At 36.0% G+C, this 20,591-nt stretch overlaps 1 protein-coding gene across 2 annotated transcripts in view; it reads right to left on the reverse strand.

Moving 5' to 3' along the window:
• The window catches only part of DNAH7 (dynein axonemal heavy chain 7), a 236,331-nt gene that overhangs the window by 47,696 nt on the left and 168,044 nt on the right, over positions 1-20,591 (reverse strand). For both annotated transcript variants that reach the window (XM_014835173.3, XM_070508274.1), the window contains 4 exons: positions 19,807-19,961; positions 10,229-10,419; positions 6,411-6,544; positions 5,356-5,691 (listed from right to left, as the gene is read on the reverse strand). In XM_014835173.3, coding sequence (XP_014690659.3) covers positions 5,356-5,691; positions 6,411-6,544; positions 10,229-10,419; positions 19,807-19,961 — 816 coding nt within the window. The remainder of the gene's footprint in view (positions 1-5,355; positions 5,692-6,410; positions 6,545-10,228; positions 10,420-19,806; positions 19,962-20,591) is intronic.

The following is a 20,591-nucleotide window of genomic DNA, read 5'->3' on the forward strand; positions in this document are numbered from 1 at the left end:
TTACATTTAAAGGTTTACGGATTACTTTTAACTACAAAACATTGCTTGGGGTAAAATTTGACTTCCTTATTCCAAAAGACTTCCAAATGTTCTCTATTTTATACTAAATGAACAGACTCAAATTAATAGCTCCTTTATTAAGGTAACATTAAGTTTAGCAGTGCGCTACTCTGCTCATAAATCTATGAAAGCTGGAGAAATCACAAAGCTGGAACAAATTTACATTTTTATTTACCATGTAGACAAAACAAAGACATATGAATAATTCCAACATTTCCAACTAACAACTTTCTAGTAAGTGCTAACATGTGTGATCCGTATTCATAATAATTCCTAACATGAATATAACAACTTAAGCATTTCCACTTATCTCATAAGGGAAAGAAACTATCGTTGAAACAAAACTTTTAAAAATAGTTATATTACATAGGTTATAATAGTTATAACAGAAATAAATAAGTGACTAAAAACATTTGTAGAGAGTAATGGTTGACATGGATTAATGGCCCAAACTCTCTAAGCAGATCAATTTATCTGAAGGAAAAATTAGCAAAGTATTATGATTAAGCAAAATTATATTGGTGTTTCTAAATGTGTCTAGAAAAAAAAATCTACCAGTACGACCATATTTTGACTATTTCCAAACTGATACCCTAAGCTATTGATCACCCTCGCTCTATTGTTTTCCTTACCGGCCTATGTCTTTATTTTACCCTCTGCCAGCTTCCCCACAAAGAGAATTACAACTTGATGTATTTTATTTCCAGGTGAGACCTGTGAAAAAGGGCTTGGTAGAAAGCCCCTTGAAAGTAGTTGCTGAAATAGAGTTGAATTCTTTGAAGATTTAAAATAATTATACTATTCCTGTCCCCATTTCTATGCTAATAGATGGTCTTTTCACACTTGGCATTTAATTTGCCTCATCTATACCTGTACAATTAATACAGGGTGACTCAGATTTGGTCTTTCTAGAATAAAATAAAAATTTCTGCACTTTAAGACAAATTTCCTCTTGCAGATTGGGAGACTGAAGGGAAAAGGGTAAGGGCCAATCCTACCAGGAATTCAAGTTCAGTCTCACTAGTGATAAAAATGCAGAATAAAATATGATACTTTAATAATCTGTTACAGAGAAAAAGAGGATAAAAACTATCATCCTCAATGCTGATGTGTGATACAGTGCTATAAGATCATTCATGTTGCTCCGATGGAGGCGTACATTTGAATAACTTTCCAGGAAAGGAATTTACATCGAGACTGAAAGAAGTGAACACTTTTGTCCTAATTTTGGATTTCTAGCCTAAGGAAATAATCAATGATGTGGACATTTATATTTATTGCACTTTATTTATAATACAAAAGCTAGAGACTACTTATAATTCTTACAATAAGAAAATTATGGTATATTCATAAAATGGCATAGTGGGAAGCTACTAAAAATTACGTTTCAGAAGAGTATTATAACCTGAGGAAAATGATTTTGACAGTAGTGGGAAGAAAACAAACTATGTGAGTGAGTGTGTGAGTGTATGCACTTACATGTATTTCTGAGAGGAAGATTTTCGTTTGGTCCCTGTAACAAAGCTATATCCTTGTTAGATGCTTGTCTCTGTACTTTTTTTTTGCTACAGTTATTTGTTTATTTGGCTATAATAAATTCTGATGCATTGAAAATTTTATAAAAAACAGATGGTTCAAATTTTTATGGCTATTTCACAGTATATACCACAGTTGTCATAACGTAGTGTATATTTGGTGTCATAGCTAAATGATAATTACTATGAATAATAACCATCAGAAGACAAAGATGAAATACATTTTTATCTCTGAGTAAAAGGAAATGAGAAATAACTTTAGACCGATATTAAGATTCTAAAACAATTAAGTAGCCTGGTGTTAACAGTCACACGCTTTCTACGCCCGAGGTATAGCCCGTAGTCCAATAGCTGATTAAAGTCCACAGGTCATCTGATGTTTATAAATGACGGACAGATAAACAAATGATTCTTATTAGAACTGATTCTATCTTATTTCTAAATGGGAGCTAGCTTCTTAATTGAAAACTCTTATTTTACCAAAAAAGAAAAAGATTAAACAAGTCTGGCTAAAAGAGTCTCTTTTGCTGTAGCCACTTTGGAATTCTATTTGGCATTATTTACTAAAACGGAACTGATGTACACCCTGTGATCATCAACTCCATTTCTGAAAATGTACAGACCAGAAATGTGTACATAGGGGCACCAAAAGCCAAATAAAAGAACAAAATAAATAAAAGGGCCCAAATAAAAGGGGCCGGCCCGTGGCGCAGCAGTTAAGTGCGTACGTTCCGCTTCGGCGGCCCGGGGTTAGCTGGTTCGGATCCCCGGTACGGAGACGGCAGCGCTTGGCACGCCATGCTGTGATAGGCATCCCACATATAAAGAACAGGCAGATAGGCATGGATATTAGCTCAGGGCCAGTCTTCCTCAGAAAAAAGAAGAGGACTGGCAGCAGTTACCTCAGGGCTAATCCTCCTCAAAAAAAAAAAAAAAAAATGTTCAAGGCAGCAAAATCCTAAAAAGCCCCAAAATGGAAGCTACCCAATGTCCCCAGCAGTAGAATAAATAACTTGTGGTATAGTGTAAGGACAAGTGAAAATTAAAAGAGGTTTAATTTTCCCTATTGAAAATAAGGAAAGAGATTTCTCTCCCCTCTCTCTCTTAGAGTATTTATTTTTGAAAACTTAAAATTATAAGTACTTTCTTCTCTCTGAAACGTATATAAATCCTTTCAAAAACTAGCTAGGCTTTTTGTCAGCTTCATGGCTCAGGACTGTGTTTCTCAAAGACCTGGGAGCCATCTCTTCAAAATGTAAACCTCAGGGGAGACAGTGCCCCTCTCTCCCAGTTTCTGTGGGAGGGAGGAGCCTGACTTCAGAGGGTACCTGGCTCCAATTGCAAAACCACCTCCTGACATAAAGATGAGAGATGTTTGTGTTTCCTCTGGATAAAGCCAGTTTGCTAACACAGAAGGTCACCTCAATTAGCAGTAAAGTTAGGATGAGATTTCTGTCTCTGAATCTCTTAGTGGATTGCCTGTGATGTGCATCACGTTCCAGTTTAATGCTTATTTAATAATATAACTGTTTTTTCTCTACTACCTTTGTGGAGAAAGTTTCTGAGTTGGGAGACCATTTTGCTTTTAGACTTCCCCATCAATATACTAGCACAACGGAATACAATTTATCAATGAGAGTGAATAAACTACTGCACAAAACAACATGAATTGCACCAGCACAATGTTGAGTGCAAAATGCCAACACAAAAGAGCATATACTGTGTGATTCCATTTACACGACGTTCTCAAACAGGAGAAACTAACCTTCGGTGTTGGGAGTCAGGACTGTGATTATCTTGTGGGAGGGCATTAGTTCCTAGAAGGGGACATGAAGTGGGGTTTCCAGGCTGTTGACAAGGTTCTCTGTCTTGATCTGGTTACTAGTTATACAGGTGTGCTCACTTATGAACATTCATTGAACAAATACTTCTGATTTCTGCATGTTTCTGAATGTATACTAATAACTTCAGTGAAATTTTTCAAGTACATTTTTTGTGTTTACTCTTTGGTTCCAGCATTATACTTTTAGGATCACTGTCATCATAAATATGATTTTCATTGTTTCTAAATTAAAGGATTTTATCTAAAAAGTAAAAGGCACATTTTGTTTTCTAGATGTCATCCCAGTCTGACATCTGGGTAAAAGGATTTGATTTTCTATAAATTGTAAGGGATTCTACCACAGTTATGAAGAAATAGGTGTCATATCTGTGGGTGAGTTCTAATTTGATATAACAAGAGATAATAAAGGAACCAATCATTATTTTTAAAGCATAAAATTGTTCTAATTTTTAAATCTTGTACACAAAATAAGTCTTTAAGTGACAGAGCAAAGAAATTTTCTCCTCTAGACTCCAGTAAATACCTTGATTTTAAACTAGTTAAGATGATAACATTCTGGTGGTTATTGTGTTGACCAAGATAGAAATTAAGAACTGCAGTGAAAAACAGAACATCATTTACTGTGTGGCTCCACGTGACTGGCACTGGGATAACTTCTGGGAATATTTTTTTTTAAATCCTTGCCTCAGGAAACTCAGAATCCAGTGTGAAAACCAGACATGCTTGTTCAATTAACTAACATAATGCAAATGGCAGGGAACGTTCCTAAGAAAGGGCACTCGAAATCTTGTTTTCTCGATTTCAGTAATCCTTGCTAACCTTGAGAATTTCAGATACCGGAAGAAATAGAGAAATAAACTAAACATTTTCAAATATCATAATATAAAAACAAACTTTTAACTTTTCCATCATGTCTTTCTTCCCTAAAGATACTCTTTCTTCCCCCTCCTCCCTTTGTCACAGCACACATCTGAAAAACTGTTTGCCAAGCCAAGTGACGGTCTCACGCCTTTATTAGTCTCACATTCAAGCTTAAGCTAATGAATGATATGAACAAAAAATTGCTGAGTCTAAGAGTATTCAAAATTTAGGAAAATTATACCATGATATGAAAGGAATTCAACTCAGATTTCAAAAGATTAGCATTTTGGATTTCTACAATAACATTCTTAACTGCAAGCGATAAGCATTGAGTTTCCTTTGTGGGTAGGAACACTGAAGAAAGTGAAGCATCCAGCTCCACGTGGACCAATAAAGCTCAAAGGGCAAAGGCTGCAAGTAATTATTTTCTTTGTTCAAGAAGTAATTTCCTGTTAGGCTCTATTAAAAACATGTTTTAATACCAAACCAAAATTTCTCACTGATAACAAATAAAAAGAAATTTTATTCTCTCAGACTTACTATTAAGTAAGGTCTTAATTCCATTATTTACTGTAAGAGCCAACAGTAGAATAAGGTATTTTATGTAAATAAGAATAATCACAACAGAGTATTTTTTTCAACTGTATTACTTGACACATTTTCTATATGTGTATATCAAAATATGAATTTGTAACTTTTGGAATGCAAGCTTGCAGGGGGTAAGAATCATATCTTTTAGGGAGTGTTACTCACTCTTTCCATACCTCCAATCATAAATACATTTTGCAAACAATAAACAGAGGTAAATATTTCCTCTTTTTAGATTTACATTATAATCCTAAATGTCCGTAAACAATTTCCTGGCAGACCAAATTTGGTCACATCTGTTCAATTTCTAACTCAAATTTATTTCTGGTACAATGATTAATCAACTTCATTTTAGCTATGTAGCTGCAATGCTCACATCATTCTGAAACAACAGTGAAAGCCACCAATTACTATTTAATTTTCATGCATTAATTAGTATTAGTATTAATTAGTATTTCATTTACATACCTTTTTGCTAAAACATCTGATTTCTCTGAATTTTCAATAGACAGGATAAAAAGGTTAATAAACCAAGTCAGTGAGTATTGGTACATGGGCTCGATGTTGGCTAAATCAGCAATAGAAAAAAACAGGATGGTGGAATGGATGGCAATAGGACGATAGCCCATGCGGGTGGTATCAATCTTTTTCTCTGTCTCTTCGGCTACTTCCTGCTTTTGAGAAATCTCATTAGCCAAAGCCTTGGAGGAAGATAATATCTTAATAGCAGTTTCATCTTCTAATATATTGCCTTCTGAAGATGAAAGAACTTCTAAAATCTTGTCTTCTATTTCTTTTAACTGCCTGGAATAAAACACAATTTTCTCAGAAGAAAAAGAAATCTAAAATCACTTCACGTGTACATTCTTTTATAAGAAACAAAGAGCTTGTAACCTAAAGAAATGTATCACTTTGTGACAAATATCCAGAACAGTGGTATTGTATAATTAATTTCTTATCTTACAAAATGTCAAAAAGGGCTTTCTGCTCCACTTCTCTTTCTAATGATCATTTATGTGGTAACTAGAGAGAGAGATGGTAAGCCAGTCTTCTCTGCCATCAAGCTTCTCAGCCCCGAGTGAACAGAAAGGATCACTCCATTTATTTTGAAATTTTTCCTGACTTATAGAGCTTTACTGTTTCTACCTGCGATATTATGGTCAGGTATTATGAGCAGAAAGTGGGCTGCAACATATTCAGATTGTGCTCCAGTGAAAACAGGTAACCTCAGTTTCATAAGGAACACTAAAACTTTAGTGTTACAGCTTTCTTGAATAGTTGAAAATGCACTGCCTTGGCTTGGAGCAGGGCTTCTACTTCTTCCAGAGCACGTAAAAACATACTGCATATCACAATTTTCCAAATTAACACAGAGGCATTGTAACACCTTACATCTTCCTCTTGAATCTTCCCATTCAATGCATCTATTAAATCTAACAAAATAGATCTTTAAAAGGTACTTTAATTCATTCTAAGTGATCATGAAACAACTAAGAATAATTCTGTTTTACAACGTTTAAAACCTTTTGTTTTCAGCTCCTTGTAATATTAAGGCTTGCTTTTCTTCTTCAAGGTCGGGCCTTTCTCGTGCCACCACAATTCCCAAAAGCTGATCTTGCATTCCCTCAGAAGTTATCATGAAGTTTAATAATGTTACCTATAAATGAAAGAATGTACAAAAATTGCATCATTATTTCTATTGAGAAAGGCTCTGCTTATATGCTTCAAGTTCTGACCTTAAAATAGACTCTATTTCCTACAATAGTACGTGTGAAAAGTAGAATTTGTAGACTATGATTAAAGATATAGGCAAGCTTGATTGTGGATTAAAAACCCGCTAAAGTTTCTCATAGTCATAAATGTAATACTTCAAAGGGTTTTATTTGGTGATCAATTCATTCTTATTTCAAACTGGTCCAATTTCTGACAACTATTTAATCACTAAATCAATTAGAATCAGGTTGGAAGCCATGCTTCATATTGGCTGGACAAGCTGGTTTGTATTTTAAGGATCCTCATGGGATCAAAAAGTAAAGGAAATCTTACAAAGTGAGATAGAGAAAAAAGAACACGGTGTTTACTTGTCATGAGAAAAGTATATATGATATTTACGATCTGATAATCATATTGCATATCATAATATAATCATATTACAATATGGTATATTACATTATACATAATAACATATTATGATATGGTATTTACAATATAATAATCAGCCACTATTGTGAACTAAGGATTGTACATGTTGATGGTGTCCATCAAGATGTGGTCTGCTAGCAAACGCTTTCTCCCGATACTTAATGGCTCTCACCGGCAGGTCTCTCTCGGTTCTCTCCCATAAATGGGAAAGTAATCATGCTCAGGTCTCTCTTTTAAAAAGCAAACAACAAACAAATAAATCATTCTCTTGCTCTCACAATCCCTTTCAGCTACGGAACCATCTCTCTTTGTGTCTTCACTGGAGGCACATGATTTCTCTTTGTGCCTACTTACTGAAAATGTGATTTATATATGCTTTCTGTCTCCACCGCATTTCATTCTTCAGCCCTCTACAGTCCGCTTTCATCCCTGCCCTCACACACCCATCAACGCACACAGAATAAACTACAGAAACTTTCTGGCTCTGGTCACCAATGAACCCACAAGCTAATAAACACTTATTTGACTTTGGCTTAATTGGAAACACCCTCCCTTTTTTTAATATCTGTTTTGCCATCTGCCTACCATCATGTCGAGTTAAGGTCTGCACTCATGTCTTGAGCATCACCTCCCACTCCGCTTTTCCATGAGTCTTTCATTTTAGCTACACTGAACTGGTTGTGGGATCCTGTACACACTGACCATGAAGCGTCTGCATGTGCTTCAGCTCCAGCTGCTGACTGGGAGACCTTGTGTCCCCCTGCCTTTCCTAGTAAGAGAATAGTTCTTCTGCAGAAACAAAGTAATTTTGTTTTTGTACAATGTCCTACCTGCGATCAGGAAGTGTATAACAGCTTCTTACAGTAGTCCCAGGAAGGCGACTCCTTCCTCTGCCCAAACCCAGGCACCTTCTCCAGGAGCGGCCCTCTGGGCTAACTTGCCCCCCTCGCTTGCCCCATGGCGGGCCTTGGACACAACCAAGTATAGATTACATGGGCATAATCACGAATTTAAATGAGATAATAAACAATTCTTGAAATCGAGCAATTCAAAAAACTCATGAAGTGTTGTTATATAATTCTCTACTGCTCTGGCATTTATTCATAGAAACATTATAATTAAAGCTTTCGAAAGATTTTCCCTGTTGGCACATGAAGCCAAGTGCACAGGTTACATTTGCTTTAATCCCAAAACATAGTCCCAGTGCCTGGTGAAATGCACGTTTTACAGCTTTCACCTCATTGTATTCAGACACAAAGAAGTAAGCATTTACGTTCCACTAATGCTGGATCTTTCAAGATCAAGATTTTGCAAATCTAGCCATTTGCTCACAAGTAAACATTTAAAATCATACAAATATGGTCTCATAATTTTATTTTCATTTAGATTGAAAAAGATTATAGCAGCATGGTATCATCCCTTGGGTGCTTTTGAAAGCAAAAGGTACATAAAAGAGCCTAAAAATAAGATCAAGAAGAAGTATTTTAATTTGTAAATGAAAGCAAGCAACTGCCTCACTATGTTTTCTAATCCCCGTTTAATCAATCGCAGTAATTAAAAATAATGAAGCCACAAGACACTCTGGGGATCGGAAGGATTTTGATAATCATAGATCAGTTCCCTCCCCACAGTGGTTTATGACTTATAACAACAACTAGTTATTAGTGAGCAAAGAATTGTTCATGTTATTTGTGATACTTTCATAGATTTTATTGACAAGCAAAAAAGGATTTCCATATCATTTACACGGCTTTGAGATTTTACCATTTTTTTATATTTCCATTATTTTTTATATTTCCATATTATTTTATATTTCCATATTACCATATCTTTTATATTTCATTTTTTCTCACTTATATTTAAAAGTTAATGATGCTAATAGTTAACAATCATATAACACTGTGTGCTGGGTTATTCTAAACGTTTTACATAGATTAATTTATTTAGTCTTCACATTACACTATGAGACAGAGCTATTTATTATTCCACACAGACTAGGGAACTGAGGCACAGAGAGGTTAAGTAACATGGCCAAAGTCACACACTGGCACGTGAGAGAGCTGGGATATGAACCCAGGTAGTCTGGCTCCAAATCCACACTCTTAACTGCTGCCGGGTACTGCCTCTCCTAATGGGTGTACAACGTGTAGGTGTTTAGATAACGTATTATATTTTAATTTATTAAAACAGTGGCCAAGAATTTCCATATTTTAACACTGTGTTTTTAAAACTAAGCTCGATGGTCGCCCCACTTTCCCTGAGTCTTCCTGGCATCCCTGAATGTCCAGTCTAAAGTGTGTGTCCCCGACTCCGAGCTCCTCTCTGTCTTCCAAGTCATCAACACAGTCACCTTACCTACACGTTATTTACAATGTACACGTCTGGAGAGCAGGGACCACCTTTACTCATCCTGGAGGGAATGAATTACATCATTTCAGTGCTTCCGCTGCCTCGCTGCACACAGATGCCTACCTCAATTTAAATCTCTCCAATAAAGGACAGCATTTAAACTCCCTGCATAAATCTTGCCTCTATTATGTAACTTTCAAAACCTGAATCAATATTTCTTAACATCCTCTCCCACTAGCTTCTGTAAATGAAAGGCAGCCCTCCTTCCCTCCCTCACTCATCCGCTCATTTCACAAACATTTATCAAGTGCCAACTGAGGCTAAGAATTGGGAATAAAAAGTGGAATAACCTTCAGGACTCAGTTGCAGATTAACGTCTCAAGTCGTTTTAGTCACTGACTGAAACCTTAAACTAACTTTACTCTTTAAAGGGATTTTTAGTATTTTAAAAGAACGAGTGATCGAAAACAGTTCTTTCAAGTAATTATGCAAAATCAGATAGCAACAACCTTATTCTGAGAAAGAAGAATGGAGTTCTGTTCCTAAATTCCAATTCCAAGAATTAGCATACCATCATTCATTACAAAGAAACAACGCGCATATACGTCATCAATTTTTAACAATGAAAATCTAAGAATAATATCAGTTTTAGAAATTGGATTTTCACTGTCGTTTTTCACTGTATCCTGCACACACAAAAGCAATATTTGGAAATTATTATAGCAATTTCAGGAAATGCAAGGACAAAATCCATTTTTCTTAGGAAGACCTGTTTTCCTTATGGCTCAGGAGGAAAATACAGTCATTAATGATAAAATTTGATAAAGAAACATTCACTTTAGATACTGGCCTTTACTGATGTTTCGGGAAGATAATGAGGATTTCTCAGCTTTGTAGTAATATAGAAGCGGAAGTCTGGTGCATACTCAATGGTGGAATCTCCAAGTCGGATACACGTACTCCCACCCTGCTTAAAGGTCTGTTTTAGTAGAAGAGGTTCCAGGATTGGATCCAGTTCTTCTCCAACATTTTCTAGCAACACTGGAGTAAAATCAGAAAACGATTCCATGTTATTTTAAGTATTGACTGTAAACTTTCAAGCCTCCAATTTTTTCAGCCTTCGAGATTGCCGCTGTTCCTAGTTACCCATAATTTTTATCTTTCGAGTATAAGGAAATGATGCCATAAAAATAACTGGACGTCTGTGGGAAGGGCTTTATTGGTGGGTCTGCCTGGTCATCCTGCCTGCTTCCATATTCCTTAGCCATAGTTCTACTCGGGACTCCCCACCTGGTCTGGGATTCACTATGTGCCCAAGTATGATGGCAGTGAAGTATATCCATCTGAGACACCAGAGAAAAAGCATTTCCAGGTGCAGCTATTTAAATGGTTACTATATTTTCAATTATAAAAGTAACTCATTATAAAAGTAACTCATATAGTAGCTTGTTATAGAACATGTGGAAAATAAAGAAAGAATAAAGAAATGCTAAATTAATTAGACAAGGACACCATTAGACTGAGATGGCTCTAAGGCCACGGTGGCTTACATAAGCAACCCCAAATTTAAGCCTATAAATGCCTCAAGGTTATGAAATCAAAATGCTAAGGACAACCAATCACAGCCAATGAGGCTTTAAAGTGTAGCCAATCACTTTCCTTTCTTTGCTTCCACCCTTTCTCTCTCTGTCTTTCTCCTGGCTCCTGTTGGCAGAATGCTCTAAGCACTTCCAGTTTGGCACTGCCTGATTCTAATAGATTTTTACTCAAAGAAACTCTTAAAATTTTTGATGTGCCTCACTTTATCTTTTAACCGAAGGGAAAACTACTTCTACTTAGATTTTCTCAATCTTCTCTTTCTCCTTCTCCCTAAATATTTTACATAATTGACTCATACCATATATAAGTTGATAGAAACATGATGCAAAACTATACCTATATGATAATTATTTGTTGAATAAATTGTATTTTTCTCTTATTTTTTATTCATCTTTTTCTATACACAGTTGAGACTAAACAATATATCTAATTTTGCATCCTAATTATTCTGCTTGACATTATAGCACAAGTATTTCCCCATTTTATTAAAAACTAATAAACATGCTTTTAATTACTGTGTAACAGTCTATCATATTGATGTTCTCTCATTTTTTAAACCAGTGCTCTATTATTACATATTTGAATTGTTTCCTGTTCTCAATATTATAAGTAGTACTGTATACAAAAACTCTGCATTTCAGAATACTTTCTTACGATAGCATTCCAGAAGGGGAATCCCTGGATCAAAGATCAGGGACATTGTAAAGGTTCTCAATACATTCGCCAAATTAAAGTCTTACATTTCGGTGTTTGGAGTGCTATCACGGCCAAACTTGAACCATGGTGTCTTGTAGGAGTCCCTAAGGGACTGGGTGTGCAATCCAGATGGGAAGGAAGGAGCTCAGGGCATTGGATGACACGTATTTGGATCTCTATTGCAGGGGACGTGCAGACATAGTCTGCTCCTTCCCGAAGGGTACTCCTACCAAATGAATTCCTACAACTGTCTTCCTGTCAATTTCCTTCACTGCTGAGATCTTAATTAACCAAAGCAGGCATGTCTGATGATTTTTAAACTCATTTTCATTTTCTGCTTGAATAAAATGATTATTTTTCATGGTTAAATAATGAGTGCATCATAATGTATTAAACACATTAATCTTCTATTATTCAGATTGCTTCCATTTTTCTACTGTTAATAATGCTGCAGTGAACATCTTTTTGAATAAATTCTCGTGTTCATCTCTGATTACTCACTCACGCTGCAGTCCTAGAAGTGCAATTAATAACCGACAGTTACGAACATTTTAAAGGCTATTTATATTGCCAAATTAGTCTTCTGAATGGCTGTAGAGATTTCAGAGCTGCAATGAACACTCACTTTTTTGTTTGTTTTTAACCTGTTTTCGTATAACATCACTATACTTAGAAACACCAGGCATCACGCTGGCATTGTATTTTCTCATCATCCTCACAACTTTAAAAAGCATGGACTATTATCATCCCAGCTTTACAGATGAGGAAACTGAGGCCAGGCAATTGAAGGAAATGGCTCAGTTAAACCAGCTGGTAAATGACAAAGCAGGGACGTGAACTAAGCAGTCTGGCTCCTTACCTGGCTCTCCTAATCACCGTGTGATACTGCCAGCATTAAATACTACACTTGTGACTGTCACAATTTGATAGTTAAAAAAATATTGTTAAAATTTGTATTTTGGGCTTGATGTTTGAGGTGCTCTTTGGCTAATTACATTTCTTCTTCTGGAAATTGTATGTTAATGTATTTGCCCATTTTCCTATTGTGGGGTATGTTATTTACAATTAGGTTCAGTTTTAAGTGATAAAAAACCCAAAATAATAGTGACACGAACAGGAAGGGACTTCTATCTCATGTAAATGGGAGCCTGAGGTAATCAGTGCAGAGCTGGAAGGACAGTGTGTCTAAACCATCAGAGAGCCAAGTCATCTCCTTCCCTCCCCTCCCCTTGCTGCTTCACCGTTCTTGGCATATGGCTTTGATCTCTGGCCAAAATGGCCTTTCAAACAACATCATGTTCCAGCCATCAGAAAGAAAGAATAAATCGAAAAGGAAGAAACATCTTTTAAGAATATTTCCCGGGAATCAGAGCTGGCATCCAGTAACATCGAGATGGGCAGACCATAGTCACATGACCACATGCAACCACAACAGAAGTCAGAAAAATTATTTCTTTACTCTGAATGCAATGTGCACAGGTAAACACAGGGAGTGCTAAAAGTAAGGAAGAAGGTGAGAATGGATATATGGATAACAGGGAATAAACAGCACTAATTGTCACAACGTGCTAAGTTTTAAAACTTTATTTGTATTTTTTACATTGTTGTAGCAAATACCTCCCCCAGTTTTCTGCTTGTTTTTAAATTTGTTTATGTTTCTTTTTATAATTTGACTTTATGTTGTAGAAATTTTCAAACCTTTTTCAAAACTAAAAAGAATAGTATACTCAAAATTCAGCCAATCGTATTTCCTCTAATCCTCATCTCACTCTGGATTATTTACAAACAAATCCCAGACATCACAAAACTTCATTTGCAAATATTTGAATAAGTATCTCTAAAACGTAAGGACTCTTCTTTAAAAATTGCCACACCTTGGGACCAGCCCCATAGTGTGGTGGTTAAGTTCGCACACTCTGCTTCAGTGGCCTGGGGTTCGTGGGTTCGGATCCCAGGCGCACGCAGACCTACACACTGCTCATCAAGCCATGCTGTGGTTACGTCCAACATACAAAATAAAGGAAGATTGGCACAGATGTTACCTCTGGGACAATCTTCCTCACACACACACACAAAAATTGCCACACTTTAAAATATTATCAATAATTCACAATTTCTTCAAATATCAAGGCAGGGAATACATTTCCCCATTGTCTTAAAATATTTTGATTATAGTTTGATTGCCAAAATTGGGAAACAAATAAATTCCATAAATTGTGATTGCTTGATATTCTCTTTAATTTTTTTTACATAATGTTTCTTGGCTTAAATTATGAATTTTTACAATCATATTTCTTAATCTTCTTCTTTTTAATTTTTTCATTGTGTATTTTCTTAGAAAGTCCTTTCCCATCAAAGACAACTTAGTTATTCCCCTGCTGTCCTTTAGTATTTATAGCTTGTCTTTTTTTCTTTCATATTTAATTCTTTAATTCATCTGGAGCATATTTTGGTGTGAGGTGAGCCTCTGATTTGATATATTTTTCCACAAAGTAAACGTGTCCAACACCATTTGCTGAATGGCCTATTGTTTTTCCATTGGGTTATAATGCTTACTTTCTAATGCATTAAAGGCTTACGTATATTAGAGTTTCTCCCAGCACTTATTCCAAACTCACTCTTCTACTGAATTTTTACTGCCTCTTTTACTTTCTTTCTTCTAGGTTAAGTTTAGTATTATTTCTAGAACATTTATTTTTGAAAGAGTTGACACTTTTACATTTAGTCTTCCTGCAGTGAAAAAGCAATGTCTTAAGTCTTCTTTTGTTTTTCTGTGAAGTTTTGTCATTTTTGCACTGTGCATTATTAAAGACGTCCTAAGTTTTTTGTTTCACTTTGTTTTGTTTTGTTTCCATTTACCAGTTGACTAGAATTATGACCCATTTATTTTCTTCTCAGGAGTTATTGATTTCTTTTAAATATTCTTTTTGGAATATATCTACTCCATCGAGTTCTTTTATTCTAATAGCTTTTCAGCTAATCCTCTTTGGTTTTCTAGATGAAACATATTGTCTATGAGTATGATAATATTCTTCCCTCTTTCCACACGTTATAGAACCCTCATTGTTTCCTGTTGTATTGCAATGAAAAGAACTCTCCTAATAATGCTAAACAATAACAGTGATAACATATCAATGTCTCATTTTTACTTTTACATGATCAGATTTTTAAAACCTATTAATTTGCTTTAGTTATGAACTGAAATTCTGTTTATGAAATATAACACAAGTTTTGCATAATAGCCTCAACTTTTATTACCAACAATTTTTGTTTGTTTGTTTGTTTTTTTGTTTGTTTTTTTTTTTTGGAGGAAGATTAGCCCTCAGCTAACTACTGCCAGTCCTCCTCTTTTTCGCTGAGGAAGCCTGGCTCTGAGCTAACATCCGTGCCCATCTTCCTCTAGTTTATACGTGGGACGCCTACCACAGCATGGCTGCCAAGCAGTGCCATGTCCGCACCCGGGATCCGAACCAGCGAACCCCGGGCCGCCGAGAAGCGGAATGTGCGAACTTAACCGCTTCGCCACCGGGCCGGCCCCTATTACCAACAATTTTTTCACAAAGTATAATATTTAAATTATTTTTCACTCAAAAATAATATTATACAATTTCATTCCCTACTCCCCATAAATTGTTTCCTAGTTTGAAACAGAATTGAGTGCCTATATTAATACTTATAAGTGTCTTTTTTCAAAGCTAAAATATACATTATAAAACTTAAATATTGCAGACTTGATTCTTTTCCTCAAAAGTGAAAATTTATTTCATCACTAATAGGATCAAGCCATAAGCCTGTTAGGAAAGATTTCTATAGCATCCTGATCTCAAAGAAATATGTTCCCAACATTGAATACTTACTACTATTATAAGCCTCAGTGGAAAATCAAAAGTATTTCAAACTTAAAAAAATGAAAAAAATAACAAAAATGCAAAGGTACATGAATTACCCAGAACGATATCCTTAATTTAACTATTTTGACTCCTTTAACTTTTAACTAAATCAAAATATGTTTCATGTTAAAACATAGGAGCCAGGGGCCAGCCCCGCGGCCGAGTGGTTAAGTTTGCATGCTCTGCTTTGGCGGCCCAGGGTTTCGCTGGTTCAGATCCCGGGAATGGACATGGCACCGCTCATCAAGCTATAGTGAAGCAGCATCCCACATGCCACAACCAGAAGGACCCACAACTAAAATATACAACTATGTACTGGGGGACTTTGGGGAGAAGAAGAAAAAATAAAAATAAAATATCTTAAAAAAAAATACAGGAGCCAATTCATGAGACAAGCTTCTCTTCATATTTCCATCATCAAAGTTAACAATATTCTGGTTTATATAAAAGCCTCCTTTCTCACTCCCAAGCACCAGCCCACCACAGTATTTGCAAAGCTTTGGGAAACCAAGACTGAGAATCCAGACACTGACTGCTGACATCTTTGAGTAGGCAGACCTTCTCACTCAAAACAGTACTCCGTAGCAACAGAAATACAAAGAGAACCAAGTACTCTTTTCACATTTCTTTTGCACTTAGGACATTAATTGATATCAGATTTTTTATTATAAATTGCCTACATTATTATATGTGAGACTTCAAATTCATAGGAAAAAAATCTTCTGGGTATTATGTTCCACTATGGAGCATATCATATTCAAAGTAGATTCAACAAACCATCACTGAGCACCGACTGGGTACTCCTAAAGAGTCTGGAGGTGAGAAACACACAGTCATGTACATGAGAACAAGGGCAACACCAGACATCTGTGAACGCTCCAGAATTGGCACTTCATTGGACAGGTCAAGAGAAATAACACAGAAAAAGAGGTGTCTGAGCTCTATCTTAAAGGGTAAAATTTAAAGGAATTCACCAAGTGGATGGAAAAGCACAAATGAAAGCTAAGAGATATGACACATCACTGTGTTGTTACACGTCCTGGCTGCTCCCTTGTACCCTGTACTCCGATTTTCTAACCCTCATCACACACGTAACCTCTCTCTCCCTCTACTTCAATAAGCTCACAGACAGCAGAGACCAAGTCTGTCTTGTTCATGCTGTGCTTTCAGTGCCACGTGGTGGGTGCAAAATAAATATTTGTTGGGTGAACGAATGAACCAACAAATGAGCAAATGTAAGGAACATTAAACCGGAAGTAGTTTTGCATCCCTGGTATGTTATACGCAAGAGGGAGGGAAAGTAAAGTACTGGGAGATAAGATAAAAGTAAAGGAGGCTCAGATAAGATAGATCTTGCTCTCAACGCAAAGATTTCATTTTCATAGTTACTGGAAAGCTATTAAAAGATCTTCTCTACAAGTTGATTTCTTTTTCAAAAATTTAAAATTTCATCTTATTTTATTTTTCCAGCTTTATTGAGTTGGGAACAAATTGACTTAGCAGTATTTTTATGATTACTATCCTAGGCACACCTCAGTCACTCGTGTAACTAATACAGACGTATCTTTGTTTGCTAGAACACTGGCTTTCAAACTCTTTTAAAAAGCAGGACACTTTTTTCAAAGAGGATTTTATCTTAAAACTCAATATAAACAAAAAAAAAGGGAGGCCTGCTCTGGCGGGAGCAGAGGCCAGTGGGTGAAGAAGGCAAAGACCTCTGCCTTCTCGACCACGGCTGCCTGTGAGGGATGACAGATCAAAAGCCACTGTCCTTGAACAGGTCAATAACTAAAGGTAACTTCTTAAATGGAAGAGTCTTTAACTGCTTCTGTTTTAAAACTGTAACAGTAACCGATACTTATACTTGAAGGTTCAATATAAAAATAGTTATAAAATCTGTCATCTGTTTCTCTTTCTATAATAGATTTAAAACTTTTCACTTCTCTCTGATGATTCATGTTAGCAAGCATTGTAAATAATCATTATCCATTTTAAAAGTATTCATTCCAGCGGGCTGGCCCTGTGGCCGAGTGGTTAAGTTTGTGCACTCTGCTTCGGCGGCCCAGGGTTTCGCCAGTTCAAATTCTGGGTGCAGACATGGCACTGCTCATCAAGCCACGCTGAGGCAGCATCCCACATGCCACAACTAGAAGGACCCATAACTAAAAATACACAACTATGTACTGGGGGGCTTTGGGGAGAAGAAGGAAAAATAAAATCTTAAAAAAAAAAAATGTATTCATTCCAAAACATAGGTTAAAGCCACTGTGAGTGACACAGAAGGCACTGGACTAAGGCATCAGACCTGGGGACAGGTTGCAGCACTCCCCTTGACTAGGCATACAGTCTTGGTAACTAACATTCTCCCACACCTCACTTACCGGTTAACCAAATGAAGTGGTTGGAATTACTACTACTGGATTTCAGAATTCTGTGGCCACAACTCCAAGTAAGAAATATATTTTGAATCTTGGTCCTGTACACACATTGCATATAGAACTTTAAAATTTCATGAAATATTGCTTACCTTTACTCCATGCTATGCAGCCTAAGAGGTTCCATTCTTTTCTATTGCATTTCATTTAAAAATGCTGGTCATGACCCACTAAGTTGGTTTTCTCTCCCACAGTTGGGACTCACAGTTTGAAAAACACTATACAGATTGTCTCTATGGCCGTTTCCTCTCCAAAATGATGCAATACGGACATCAAGATACATGCCTGAGATCACAGAAATCTTCAGAATGTCAAGCACACGGTAGATGCTCGATTATCATTTAATTGTTTTTTACTGTGTCAAGGAAATTACTTGAACATTTAAGTCTAATTAAGTAATTTTAAATCAAGTATTTGAGGTGTTAATTTCTTCAGGAAATCTTCCTATTGCTCTGAATTCTCATAGTTCATCATCTGTGCCTTTCTTATTATACTAATGTAATTAAATATAATGCTAATACAATTAAAGGATAATACACATAGTAAATCTCCGACCAAAAAACAACACATATTGAGCTTATCAGACACTGCTGTAAGTACCCAAAGTACAGTAACTCATTTCTTCCTCATACTATATGATCAAAGTACAGATAGGGAGACTGAGCCTCAGAAAGGTCACTGAACCAAGCACTGAGTAACAGAGGTAGGCACTCTGATTGCAGAGCCATGCACCTACCCATAACAGAACAGCGGCCCCAATAAGGGTTAGTGAGCTATGTCCATTTTCTGTTTTTATTACAGTTAGTTACCCATATTGTCTGATCCCATCTATTAAACAAGCAAGACATCTGATAGTGGAGATCATATTCCCCCTTTTCCTGGAACTCCTCCATCACCCATACTATACTCTAAGAATGAAATACCCCTTGTGTGTGTCTGTGTGTCCATATACATAAACACAAGATTTTGTAGGTAGACTTAGATTTTTTCATTTCATGCTTGACAGAACCTAAAATTGTAATATTTTAAAGACTAACTCGTTATTAATATGCAAAAATAAAATGTCTGTAAGACGACCTTGTATATTCTTTATGATTCTTCCACGTAGTACTAGCTCTAACAGCAACTGGGATTTACTATACTTGTCCTGGGACTAAATATGTTGTAGTTTCATAATGTTTACATTTATTTGGTCAAGTAAACAGTCAAAATTTCATAGGTAACATGGATTTAAAACGTGACTAATAACCCCAATTTACTCAAATCATAAGTATTTTGTTCTGTGTTTTGACAAATGTGACATGTGCATAGAGCTTTATTAAAAAGTCCTTGTCATATTTCTAGTCTCTCCATTGTAAATGGCAGATCATAGTCAGCCATGTAAAATGTGTACTTACCTCTCTGCCACTTTTGTACGGTAAGTCAAGAAAAGAATACATGGATAATTGGACTAATGTCACGTTAAAATACTTTTGGCATATCAAGCAGCCCTTTTAATTGCAAAAGTGGAGTCATAATAAGAACTAAAGAATTGCAAACATCAGACAAAAATTAAAACAGCTAAATTAAAGGAAGCATCATAAATGAATCTTGAGACATAAAAAAAGTCCTAACTTGCTGGTACTATACTCTCTAAAGTTCTCACGTGATTAATTATCAATAAATAATAAAAAACGTTAACAAAGTCATAATTTAAGATGAGTCTGACACAACTATCTTTTTAAAAAAGAAACAACCTACATTGTTTTGGGTTAATTGTGCCCTCTCCAGGCATTTCCATAATGTACACTTGTTATTCAGCTACATACCAGGGGTACCAAACTGGATGCAATTTTCCAGAGTTCTGGCATAGTCAGGATCACTTAATTTAATTAGATGGAGACTATTGGCTTTTTCCATATTCTTGACCCATTTATTAGCCTGGCCTTGAGGATCTATCATCAGAGGCCACCTTCTTGCATTCCTGAAAGGGAGAAGAAAGAAGATGCTGGTCAAACTATGATTTGTCTCTGTGCGATTTAAGCATGCACACATCACTTTCTTACAGTTTATGCTTTATAGTAATATTTTACTCTTTAATTTATTACAAGAAATGATATTCTTGAAGCAGAGACATTTAGATTGAGCAGGCTACTAGAACGGCAGTTACAAAAATCATGTGGAAACAACACAACCTCTTTTACTCCTTTTGGGAAATTACCATTCTCGAAATGTTAAATTTGATTTTTAAAAATATTTGCTGCTCTTGCTAACTGGGTGACAATGACAACACCAAGAGTACTAGAAATCAGGAAATGCAAGTTCTACACTGGGCCTGGCCATTGATTGCTCATGTGACCTTGGGCAAGTCACTTCACTTGCTCAGCTTCCATCTCCTGTCATTTGTACAACAGGGAAAGAGAAAGGATTGAGACATCAGATCTCTCTTTGAAATATGGACCATTAAAGATATAATGGTCTAAAAATAAGGTGAAAAGCATAATTTTCTATCATCTAACCTTCATAATAGCCATGGAACCTTAAGTGTTCACATAATCGTTGACCTAGTATTTGCTTCAAACACTTGTATATTTAATGCCATATATGTACATAT

Source organism: Equus asinus, chromosome 4, assembly GCF_041296235.1.
Source record: "Equus asinus isolate D_3611 breed Donkey chromosome 4, EquAss-T2T_v2, whole genome shotgun sequence".
Classification (NCBI taxonomy): domain Eukaryota; kingdom Metazoa; phylum Chordata; class Mammalia; order Perissodactyla; family Equidae; genus Equus; species Equus asinus.